At 45.4% G+C, this 13,427-nt stretch overlaps 1 protein-coding gene across 1 annotated transcript in view; it reads right to left on the minus strand.

Annotated features, from left to right (window-relative positions):
* LOC123491337 (cadherin-23-like) overlaps positions 1–13,427 on the minus strand; it is a 111,834-nt gene that overhangs the window by 27,686 nt on the left and 70,721 nt on the right. The window contains exon 9 of the mRNA XM_045221822.1: positions 6,950–7,066. Within this exon, the coding sequence (XP_045077757.1) occupies positions 6,950–7,066 (117 nt within the window). The remainder of the gene's footprint in view (positions 1–6,949; positions 7,067–13,427) is intronic.

Below are 13,427 nucleotides of genomic sequence, written 5' to 3' on the forward strand. Positions count from 1 at the left end.
CATACTTAGGCAGCCCGTTTGGCACTAGTTATTGGTGGGATCTTGTTCCGTAAGGTTTGTTTTGGTGTTAACCTAGGACTTCACGTATCGTTTTGTTGTTTTGTTCGTGTCGTGTACTACTAATAAAATGTTCGCTTATCACGCTGTGCCTTGGTCCGTCTCATCTTCCTGTAACGATCGTGACACCGCATGAAATGCTTACAGGTCGACATGCCTGTGCCGGTGCTTAGGAGACCATACAAGGGTCCGCCTCTAGAGCACATGGAAAGGGAATTGGAAGGGTATATCAGGTAACTAACTGTCATATATGAAGTTATATACCAACAGGAGAGAAGCAGAGTTCTAAAACCAGAGGCGAATCCACCACGACCAGTGGTTCCGGGGGAGAAGGTCTACGTCAGGGTCTTCAGAAGGAAGAAGAACAAACAGAGACATGTGGTACCCTACACCTTCATCCAGGTTACAGCAACTGCTGTAAGGGTTGAGGGGAGCTCGACCTGGTATCATCTAAACCGACAACCGAGAGATGAGGAAGTTGAGGATGCCGAGACCCTAGTGACGGAAGAAGGTCCTGAGCGAAAGAGACCAACGCCAGCCCGGAGTAGAGGCCCAGAAGCAGATGGTCATTATCACAACATTGAGGACCACTTGACTGCCCTTATGGCAACCTAGATTGTCTATATAGGGTAGTGGCAGGGGGTGTATGGGCCTGTCATGGTTACAAAGCTCATCAGCAACAATTGGAGGTTAGCTTAGAGGGAAACCTTCCGGATTTGTACCCAGTACCTGACTGGGCTCCTTGTCCTCATCGTGATGGGTCAGACAATGAGGAAGATACATTGGTCTGACTATATATTCTTATACAATGTAACCACAGATGGCATGGGTAAGAATAAGTATATGCACATGCTTACACTCATTTTATGTTAACTTTTATTTTATTGGTTGGGACTTAGAAAGTCCCAAAGGGGGTAATATATGGATGATTTTCTAGTACATATGTTGTAGAATGAAACGCCTATATGCCTTAAATGCTTATGGATTAAGAACCAATTAAAGTGTTAAAACAGAGCACTGTTTTAACACAAACGCTGTGCTTCTGATAATGGATGATTCCCTCTAACTCCCTGCAGCTGGTCTGGGTATGTCAATGATGTGATGGAGATAAAACTTCTCGTTGTAGCTGTGTGGAGATTGGAGTAACAATGAAACTAGTGTTATCACTTGTTTGTGCTTATGACCTGACACACATAGTCACAAGGAAAAACCATAGTGGCTTAAGTTCCAGGGAGGATGGCTGTTGGGACAGCCTTAAATATATGTGGCTGAGAATGGGTGATGGACATGACATGTTTAAACCATGTTTAAGTATTGATTGATATGTTTTATAATGTTTTATGAAATGATAAGGGTAAAACAGAATGAACATGATTGATACTTTGTACTCTAGGTGCATGCCTGGATAGTGAATATAGGTAATACAGAGTGTGATTGTTCTTTAACGTACGTATGTATATAATTCTTTGAGTCACGCCACCAATAAAATGAGATAAGTGACAGAGGTCCCATTTAGAGAAGCGCACATAGCCCTCGTGAGTAAACAACATGTGACACCGAAGGATGTTAATCATGTACATACAATGGAGTAACTGTGTAGGTTGTATAAGCATGACTATGCATTTGTGTCTGTATAAAAGGAGAGCCCCGAGTCAGGGAAAACAGATGTTCTTCAGATCATCTCGGCTTTCGTTGCTTCGTGTAATAAAAATCTATTTTCATTCTACAAAAACTCTGCTCAGCTCGCCCTGCTCCGCGTCCTTCTGATCGGCCCCGAGGCCGGTGTCGTCGCGCTGCTGGAGCTGCGCATAAAGGGGGGGGTACTGTCACGACTTCCTCTGAGGCTGCCTCCTCTCCTTGTTCAGGCAGGCTTCGGCGTTCGTCGTCACCGGCCTTCTAGCCACTGCCGCTCCTCATCTCATCATTCCATTTGTTTTGTCTTGTTTATTACACACACCTGGTTCATATACCCTCATCAGTACCTGTATAAGTGTTCCCTCTGCCCTCTTGTCTTTGTGTGTGAATGTTTATTGTGGAGGATAGAGTAGCTCGGTGGAGCTCCGTGTATTTTGTATTGCCGGGATATTTCCCCGTGTGCCTTGTATTTTCCAGTGCGCCTGTTTTGTGCACTTGAGTGTTCTCACGCATTACTGCGTAACTTTGTGCTTCAGAATAAATCCTGTTATTCTGTGATTTACCCTCCTGCACCTGACTCCTTCCAAATCACCTCATCACAGTTGAATAGTTATATTTTGACTGTCACTGAATTATTGTATTAATTAATACTGCAATTAAATTGTGTAACCAAGTAAGACGTTTCTGGACTCAGATCGCCTTAACTCCTTTTAAGTTAATTGGGTATAAGAAATGAGTTATTCAAGACCATATACTAACCAAGCGTGGTGAAGTGTACACAAATAGAATAATGGGTTTTGGCATAGACTGGTTGATTGTTTATCAACAAAACTGAGGCGTGCGCAACTATGAGGCAAATCAGACGAGGTTGGCTTAGATTTTTGACAACATATAAGCTATATTTAGTCTCTCAAATACATCGTTACAGTTGTTGGTTAGCTAGCTACTGAATTTTAGCCATATTAGCATTGACATGAAATCAGTCAAAACACCCCAATACACGACACGGTATCAATAGCAAGATGAAACAATAGCTGGAACGACCTAGCTTTAATATTTGGAGATGCTTTCTCTCTGTTGGGACAGACGCAAACTGGCTGAATCGATTCAGTGGCTAGCTTTGCACTTAGCTGGCTAACAGTAGCTACTAAGGGTAAGTTATAACCTACATTTGTGTTTTGTTTTTACATACTGGTAACCAGAGTCGTTCAAGGGAATTCGGGACATGGGTGACTAGTTGACGTTAGCTTGGCTTTCTCTGTGTATTCGTGCCGTGGGAGGTGGGGTTGGTTCGTTGGCAGAGAGCAATGGCTAGCTAGTATGCTAACTATTCTAGCTAACTAACTGGCTGAATAAGTTGGCAACAGACTCACTCAAACTGTCAAAACTAACCCAAAACTTTACACAACATTAGACACGGACACGAATGATCTGCTTGGCGTGTTAACACACTGGTGGTTTGTTGTAACCGAGTATTGGTGCTAAACCATGTTATTGGAGGCTGGCATGCTAGTTGGCTATGGCGTCATAGGATTTGGTGCCCTGGACGGTTTTCACGGAAGAATACTGTACCAAGTTAGCTAGCTGAATAAACTAAGTTAGAGTCTATTCCTAGAAAACATTGAACCGCTGTAGTTTACAACAATTATAATTTCTAAAGTGGAAGTTGGGAGAGTTATATTTGAGTGTTTCAGTGAAACGTAAGTGAGGGCTCTCTCGCTTTCCCAGATGTTTAGTTCATTTCATTCCGATCTCCTTTGCATTATTGTAGCCATTTTCTGTAGCCTGTCAACTATGTGTCTGTCTATCCCTGTTCTCTCCTCTCTGCACAGGCCATACAAACGCTTCACACCACGTGGCTGTTGCCACTCTAATCTGGTGGTCCCTGCGCGCACAACCCACGTGGAGTTCCAGGTCTCTGGGAGCCTCTGGAACTGCCATTCTGCGGCCAACAAGGCAGAGTTCATCTCAGCCTATGCTACCCTCCAGTCCCTCGACTTCTTGGCGCTGACGGAAACATGGATTACCAAAGAAAACACTGCTACTCCAACTGCTCTTTCCTCGTCTTACCATGTGTTCTCGCATACCCCGAGAGCGGCGGTGGCACAGGAATCCTCATCTCTCCCAAGTGGACATTCTCTCTTTTTCCCCTTACCCATCTGTCTATCTCCTCATTTGAATTCCATGCTGTCACAGTCACTAGTCCTTTCAAGCTTAACATCCTTGTCATTTATCACCCTCCAGGTTCCCTTGGAGAGTTCATCAATGAGCTTGACACCTTAATATGTTCCTTTCCTGAGGATGGCTCACCCCTCACAGTTCTGGGTGACTTTCACCTCCCTACGTCTGCCTTTGACTCATTTCTCTCTGCCTCCTTCTTTCCACTCCTTTCCTCTTTTGACCTCACCCTCTCACCGTCCCCCCCTACTCACAAGGCAGGCAATACGCTTGACCTCATCTTTACTAGATGCTGTTCTTCTACTAATCTCACTGCAACTCCCCTCCATGTCTCTGACCACTACTTTGTATCCTTTTCTCTCTCGCTCTCCTCCAACACTACTCACTCTGCCCCTACTCAGATGGTAATGTGCCGTCGCAACCTTCTCTCCCGCTACTCTCTCCTCTTCCATCCTATCATCTCTTCCCTCTGCTAAATCTTTCTCCCTCCGATCTCCTGATTCTGCCTCCTCAACCCTCCTCTCCTCCCTTTCTGCATCTTTTGACTCTCTATGTCCCCTATCCTCCCGGCCGGCTCGGTCCTCCCCTCCTGCTCCGTGGCTTGACGACTCATTGCAAGCTCACAGAAGAGGGCTCCGGGCAGCCGAGCGGAAATTGAGGAAAACTAGACTCCCTGCGGACCTGTCATCTTTTCACTCTCTCCTCTCTACATTCTCTTCCTCAGTTTCTGCTGCCAAAGCCACTTTCTACCACTCTGAATTACAAGCCTCTGCCTCTAACCCTAGGAAGCTCTTTGCCACCTTCTCCTCCCTGCTGAATCCTCCTCCTCCTCCTTCCTCCCTCTCTGTGGATGACTTAGTCAACCATTTTGAAAAGAAGGTTGTCGACATCGAATCCTCATTTATTAAGTCAAATGACACCGCTGGTCCTGTTCAAACTACCCTACCCTATGCTTTGACTTCTTTCTCCCCTCTCTCTCCAGATGAAATCTTGCGACTTGTGACGGCCGGCCGCCCAACAACCTTCCCGCTTGACCCTATCCCCTCCTCTCTTCTCCAGACCATTTCCGGAGACCTTCTCCCTTACCTCACCTCGCTCATCAACTCATCCTTGACCGCTGGCCATGTCCCTTCCGTCTTCAAGAGAGCGAGAGTTGCACCCCTCCTCAAAAAACCTACACTCGATCCCTCCGATGTCAACAACTACAGACCAGTATCCCTTCTTTCTAATCTCTCCAAAACTCTTGAGTGTGCCGTCTCTAGCCAACTCTCCTGCTATCTCTTTCAGAATGACCTTCTTGATCGAAACCAGTCAGGTTTCAAGACTGGTCATTCAACTGAGACTGCTCTTCTCTGTGTCACGGAGGCTCTCCGCACTGCTAAAGCTAACTCTCTCTCCTATGCTCTTATCCTTCTCGACCTATCCGCTGCCTTTGATACTGTGAACCATCAGTTCCTCCTCTCCACCCTCTCCGAGTTGGGCATCTCCGGCGCTGCTCACTCTTGGATTGCGTCCTACCTGACAGGTCGCTCCTACCAGGTGGCGTGGCGAGAATCTGTCTCCGCACCGTGTGCTCTCACCACTGGTGTCCCCCAGGGCTCAGTTCTAGGCCCTCTCATATTCTCTCTATACACCAAGTCACTTGGCTCTGTCATATCCTCACATGGTCTCTCCTATCATTGCTACGCAGACGACACACAATTAATTTTCTCCTTTCCCCTTCTGCTAACCAGGTGGCGAATCGCATCTCTGCATGTCTGGCAGACTTATCAGTGTGGATGTCGGATCACCACCTCAAGCTGAACCTCGGCAAGACGGAGCTGCTCTTCCTCCCGGGGAAGGACTGCCCGCTCCATGATCCTGCCATCACGGTTGACAACTCCATTGTGTCCTCCTCCCAGAGTGCAAAGAACCTTGGCGTGACCCTGGACAACACCCTGTCGTTCTCCGCTAACATCAAAGTGGTGACCCGATCCTGCAGGTTCATGCTCAACAACATTCGCAGAGTACGACCCTACCTTACACAGAAAGCGGCACATATCCTAATCCAGGCACTTGTCATCTCCCTTCTGGATTACTGCAACTCGCTGTTGGCTGGGCTCCATGCCTGTGCCATTAAACCCCTACAACTTATCCAGAACGCTGCAGCTGGTCTGGTGTTCAACCTTCACAAGTTCTCTTATGTCACCCCGCTCCTCCGCACACTCCACTGGCTTGCAGTTGAGGTTCACATCTACTACAAGACCATGGTGCTTGCCTATGGAGCTGTGAGGGGAACGACACCTCCTTACCTTCAGGCTCTGATCCTACACCCAAACGAGGGCACTACGTTCATCCACCTCTGGCCTGCTAGCTCCCCTACCTCTACGGAAGCACAGTTCCCGCTCAGCCCAGTCAAAGCTATTCGCTGCTCTGGCACCCCAATGGTGGAATAAGCTCCACCACGACGCCAGGACAGCGGAGTCACTGACCACCTTCCGGAGACACTTGAAACCCTACCTCTTTAAGGAATATCTGGAATAGTATAAAAGTGAAAAAAAGTAGAAAAGTGGTTGTCCCACTGGCTATCATAAGTTGAATGCACCTATTTGTAAGTCGCTCTGGATAAGAGCGTCTGCTAAATGATGTAAATGTAAAATAAAACGAGCTGAAACGAGACACTTACAATTCCCCACATGGCAGTTTCTTGTTATTCTTGCTATCAATATCGCCATCCAAAATCACAACAACACACATACTACTGCCCCATAGAAGCGCACACATCGTGTTTGTGACGTTGTCAGCCAACCCATCTATTTAAATGTAGTTAAAGATGGGGATGTGGTGGTGACTTTCTGAACTGTTAAGAGTAAGAACACAGTTTAAGTAATATAGAAAAATGATGTGGTTTCAGTTGTGATTGGGGTATATTGACCAATTTATCAGGACATTTTTTGATACATTTTCCCTTCAACATTCATCAGAAAAAACCTGAGAGGGAACCCCCTGAGAGGGGTGTTGACAACAGAACCCATTGACCCTTACCACCCCAATATCCAACACAAAGTTACGCCTTGCACACACATGCACACACACACACCTGAGCGCGTGTTGAGGCGGAACTGGGAGGAGCCCTCTAAGGAGTAGATGAGGGAGGCCTGTCCAAACTCCCGGGAGGCGTCCAGATCAGTGGCATTCACAAACACAACCGTCGCCCCTGAGGAAGAGTGAGAGAGGAGGAGTGAGTGAGAAACAGGGGGAGAGAGAGGAAGGGATATCAAGAGGGAGGGGGAAAAAATGTATATGAGGAGTGAGAGAGAGGCGGAGCAAGAGGGGGGATATCAGTGAGAGAGGTATCTTTCAACCACCCCTCCCCTCTCCCACCCTCAGCTACACTGACGGAGAGTGGCACTGAGTGGGTTTATGGATTAGTGGATTATCATCAGCTTGTTTGGCATTATGGTCCATGCATGGAAGAGCCCTGATCAATACCCATGGAAGGTGATGAGAGGCTGGGTCCAGAGCCTCAGGGTTAGCTAGTTAAGTTAGCTCCATGGTCCATCCCCACAGTCCACTTTGCTTTCAATTCGGCCCTTCAATGTGTGTGTGTGTGTGTGTGTTTGTGTGTGTGTGTGTGAGAGAGAGAGGGAGGGCGAGAGAGAGTGTGTGTGTGCATGTGTGTGTCTGACACATTTGCCAAGTTCTGCAGCAGCTCTGGCAGACGAGGGAGTAGACACATATCTCAATTCCTCCAGCGATTGGAAACAAAACTATTGTATACTCTGAATACATGCATGCGAATGAATAGCAATAGTAATTTCATTGCACTGGCCCGCTAAGCACTTAAAAATACTATATAAAACTACATAAGAAGATACAATACGAGGGGATACAAGTCGAGACAAATAAAAAACGACACAAAGCAAAGAAAGGAATATAATTGAAAATGCTCATGTTTAAGAAACTCAAGGTAAAGGGTAAGAAGTGATAGGGTGTGGTTTGGCCATTGAACTATTATTGTACAAGGCAATTGTAATGATCTACAGTATGTCAAAGCTGTTGAATTGAACAGAGGGAATGAATGGACACCCAGCTTTAGCCATTGAGCTCATTGTAACACCAGGGCTGTGTCTGAAAACGTGACTAGCTGTCCTTGTTTCCGCCACTCCTGGCCTCTCTCCCAAAGTGCATTGGAGGATGGAGGAAGCAGGGTTTTTGACATCTAGTTTTTAGACACAACCCAGCTGTCTTCTCTGAGTGACTCCAACCGTAGATATATAATTATTTATGTAATCAAGGGATTTACTTTGACTACATAATGCATTCATGACACAGAAAGTGATGTTTATTTCGATGGTCGAGGGAGAAATAACTTGTAGTATTGGACACCATCTGGATGTCACGTGACATGTCAATTAGCTAACATAACAACAATCCAGTGCGAAATAAATGGGGAGAGTTTGCGCTGCAAGCCGGCAACACAACAACACGGAGCACAGTATCCTTCGCTCCCGCTAAGGAGAGGGAAGTAGATAGATAGTGTAGACAATATTGGGAGAGAGAAGTAGCTAGATAGTGTAGCCAATATCAGGCCAGTGTGACAGCTAAAGCACATTTATTGTAGTGATTTTCACTGAAAATGTACAACTACGCCATTAATGTTTAGATATATATATTTTTAAAGAATGATTCTTAACACTCTCTCAAGTCCCAACTTCGACAGACAAGTTTCAAATTCTCCCTGAAGTTTCTAATGACAAGTATAAACTAGCTAGCTGGGAAGGGCTCATCAGGACGACTGACTGAACTGACTGAACCGAATCTGTTCGTATCCACTTGACTCTCACTGTCTGTATAACCTCCCCCGTTCAAAATCTGTCCATGATAAGCAGAATGATAAGCAGACCACCTTCCTTCCCGCCTTTGGGACAACGACTCCCATTGTTAGAGACTATCTTGTCATCTTCTAACGAGAGCCCACGAGTGAAGTCACACACCCTCCAGGCCAAGATTTACATTTGTGGGTGGTGGAGAACAGATAATCCCTGTGCCGCATCAATGGAATGAAGGGGGTATCACAAAAACAAATAAACTGCTCTCCCTTTCTCCTTTTAAGACTGAGTGGCCCGGAGGGAGGTCAGGAGACAAAAGACAGATGCTCTGGCGATCAACTGACCATCTTTCACAACTCACATGTTTTACTGGGGATTACCAGCCAGAACTTTGGGCGCCAGGAATGTGGAGTTCAGGAGAAGGGGTCAGGCCATGATACCCCTTGTAACAAAGGAAAGTGGTGCCAATAGCCCAGTGACATTTAAACACGTTTCTGAAAAATTTATCAAACTGAGGGACTCTCATGACTTGTTGGTGTAACTTTAAGCATACTGTGAAATTTTTCTCCAGATTTTTCTGTCATTAAAAGGTATATCATGTGTATTTTCTGTAACATGGAATATATGTATTTTACCCAAGGCATGTTTAGAACCTACAGGAATCATATTTCATTCTAGGCACTGTTTAACTGTTTTCCGTACAGCAGGAACATGCTGTGGACACCTATGAGGAAATCTCAGATTTATCTCAAGGAACATAACTGTGCTGAATCCTCAGAATCAACGGGGTTGTCCAATGACACCCTGTCCGGCTTAATCAGCCCGCCCTCTGTGAGTATCTCTGTAAATTACAGGACTTGCTAACAGACGGGAGATCAAGTTTTTTTGCGGTCCGGCCATGCCATGAGGAACGAATTACCTAACTCTCCTCGGAAACCAAACTCCTATTGACAAAACACTTATCGACTTTTCCTATCCTACTCAGACAAAAGCAATCATCCCCAAGGTGATGCTGTGGAACGCATGGACTATTCGGCCTCTCCATCTTTCCAGCCCAGATTTAAACCCCCAGAAAGGTTGGATAGCGTGCCGCGCCATAGTTCTGCCCCTGCCTGATATGAGAGAGAGTGAGTGAAGAGTGAGCCCTTTAGCCAGCCCATCAGTCTAGTCGTCCGTCCGCTCGGCCGTGTGTCTTGTGGGTGGTGTGGTCGGTCATATGGTTGTGGCTGTGGCTGTGCTTCACTCTATCTCTTTCCGTCCGTCCGTCCCTTCCATTGCAACCTAAACCTGAGCTTCTTGAAACTCAGCCAGCAGCTACATTCCTCTGCATCATCGCATTGGCCCCGTTTAGGATATGGCCTAAGCACACTGAGGGAGACGGAGGCAACAAGGAGGAGGAGGAGGAGAAGAGGAGTTGGAAGAGCCGCTATCAGACAGCCAACTTTTACACTCATCATTTGCTGCTGCTCCTCTGTTTTTTATTTTACTATTATTATTATATATCCAGATGCCTAGTCACTTTACCCTGCCTTCAGTAGTCACTTTACCCTGTACATATCTACCTCAAATACCTTGTACCTCTGCACATTGATCTGGTACTGGTACTCCCGGTACAGTATATAGCTCTATTATTGTGTATTTTATTTTATTCCTCTTGTGTTAGTTACTATTTATTTTTTATTATTATTTTTAAACTCTGCATCGTTGAGAAAGGTTCGTAAGTAAGCATTTCACTGTAAAGTCTACACCAGTTGTATTTGGCGCATGTGATGAATACATTTTGATTCGATTAGATTTTTCCTGGCTCCATCCTGGCTTCATCCAATCCTAACGGAATCCAACTGGGCAGGCAACATCGGCATAGAAGTAAATTACCCCATTGCAGTCTTCATTTCCTCTGAAAGGGGTGTTGTGTGTGTAAAGTGGTGGAAGTCATTGAGTATTGTACGACTGCAGGTCTAATTTACAAACCCATGATCGGCACTGTCCACATTGGATGCTAATTGGTAGCCTAGTTCATGTCTATTCCTGGTTGGGGAGCTCTAGAGTTTCACAGTTCACAGAAAGCCTAGGTCGATGTAGTCCTTTCACGTTTTCTCTTTCAATTAATAAGATAATATCATTCTCAAAAATCCTTTGAATGTGCTGTTGTATTTGTCTGAGTTCAGTATGGAAGCCATTCATATTGATCTGTGGAGACTCTCACCTCAATAACTGTGTTGTATCCCATTGTACCCTGCCTTTATATTGTATGTTTGAACTACCTAATTTTCCAACTTATTTAGTCTAGTAAATAAAACCTTTAATTAATTATTTGTGGCACTGAAGTCATTTGCGAGTGACTGGGTTTTTGCAGCACCAAAGCTTATCGGCTATTCAGAATAAGAATATAGTCAAATTGACTGTGATTATATTGTTGATATAGTAATTAATGGTATAACGGTTAATGATAACTACTGATACTGTAGAGTTAATTCAAGGGTTTATCTATATCCAACCCTTAACACTAAAACCGCTGGGCCTCGAGGGACCCCAAATCAAGCTAATGAGCAGCTAATTTGACTGCAACATTCTAACAGTGTAATTAATACATTTCATATACACGCTCTTTCCACCGAATGCTCCATGGACATAGAGGATTGAAATGAACGCTTCCGGCTCATCAAAAGACAGACCCCAGGCAGTGTCTCTTTGCTTCGTGTATGCATTAGCCACAGTACAGTCTGTGAATGCTGCAGCATGTCCATGTCACATAAACAACGAAAGCTGGTGAGTGCATTGCTGATGTTGTTTTTCATTTGAGATGTTGGGCCTGCTCTCTAAGTGTGCTGATAATCGGCCCATAGCATTGTCACCGGCTTGTTCTATCTAAATGGTGCCATCCCTTCCTCTCTCCTGTTTCACCGTTTCATTTGGTAGTGGGGCGAGCACTTGCTCAGTGCGCACCGTTCTGGATGTTTTTCACTTAAGCCTCGGAGGTGTAGGTTATTCAGGCTGAGGCTCAGAATCAGAAAAAATATAATCAGAGATGTCATGATTAATTTCTTCCCCGCCATCTGAGCTGTATTCATTCAGCTCTTGTAGCAGCACTAACGCAGCATGTGCATCGACCCATCTTGGTCTTCTTGCCATTGTAAATTATGCACGCTCCCACTGTGTACTCCAAGTAGGCCAGAGTAGACTGATAAAACTGCTTGGATTTGGTGGACTGATATAGGGTACATTTTGAGATTATAATTAGAATATACCAATACAATAGAATGGCCCGCCCTGTTATTCACAATTGGTGATTACATAATTATGCATCATTCGCTTCCCCTCGCTCATCAATTAACCCATTCTATCCCTTTCTCCCCATCATACTTTACTTATTTTATTTGATATTTTGTTATGTGTGAAATTAGTTTCAGTATTGTTAAGGTTCATTTTCTAGGGTGATTATCAACTGGGCACAGCATATTCCACTGTCGAGAGAAGGAGTGGAGCAGGCCCTACTGTCGGGAGAAGGAGGGGCAACAGGAAAAACAAAAAATGACATGCCTTTGTCGTGACGTGACTTACTTTAATGTATTGACTGTTATTTATCGAATCACCTAACTATGTTTAATTGTCACTTGATTGAATTAATCATGTAACAATTAACTCATCCAAGATGGCGTAGTAGTGCGGTCGTGTATTGTGTTGTGTCCTCGTGTAAATAGCCAGTTTTTTATATATTTTAATTTTTTTATTCGTATATATTTCTCTATCTCACTTTCCATCCTTTAACTAAATATACTTTCCTGCAACCCGCCTCACCCAATGTGGAACGGATTCTATTATTTCTTTATTTTTATCAAGAACCTACGGCTGAAACTAGCCAGCTAGCCATTAGCCACCGTTAGCGGTCTTCACTGTCCGTGGCCTGCACTACCTACCAGCCAGCTCTAGCCTCGACAATTATCGGCCAGTCTGCACAGCGTGCTATCGACCCAGAGCATATCGGATTTTCTGCCGGAATCACTGAATCACTGGACCTTAACACAGGACCATCGCAACTAGCTAGCTGCAAATGAATGGCTGTTGTTGGCTAATATCCACTTCCCGACGTACCAGTTAGCCTTGAGCTATCCTCGAGCCAGGCCCATCTCCCGGCTATCTACCTCTCTGTCAACCGGACGGGACCTCCTAGTGTCGACACGGAGCCCTGCCGATCCATCACGTCTGGTCTGCCGACGTAATTGGCTGATGTGGTTTCAACAGGCTTCCCGTTACGACGACCACGAAGATCCATCTGCTAGCCCCGGCCCGCTAGCACACGCAATCAACAGCCGTGCCTCCTGCTCGCCTGTGCTTTAGCAGCCTACGGTCTGCTCCCGGACTTACTTAGTGCTGTTCAATGGACCTTATGATCACTCAGCTACACAGCTAATGCCTGCTGGACTGTTCCTTCACACGGTACCCCATCCTGTTTATCTGTTTAGCCTCAGCCCAAACTTTCGTCGCCATTACCAGTTGTTGTCTTAGCCCTCTCGAATAACACCTGTGATTGCGTTATGCCTCTCTCCCATGGCAATATGCCTAGCCTATTGCTGTTTGGGTTAGTTCTTATTATACAATTTCACTGTAGAGCCCCAAGTTCAGCTCAACAAGCCTCAGAGAGCTCCTTTGTCCCACCCCCCATATACGCGGAGACCGGCTCAATCGGTACCTCCAGTGATGCTCTCTCTTTCATAGTTACCCAATGCTTAGGTGTACCTCCACTGT

The sequence above is a fragment of the Coregonus clupeaformis genome, chromosome 1 (assembly GCF_020615455.1).
Source record: "Coregonus clupeaformis isolate EN_2021a chromosome 1, ASM2061545v1, whole genome shotgun sequence".
NCBI lineage: Eukaryota > Metazoa > Chordata > Actinopteri > Salmoniformes > Salmonidae > Coregonus > Coregonus clupeaformis.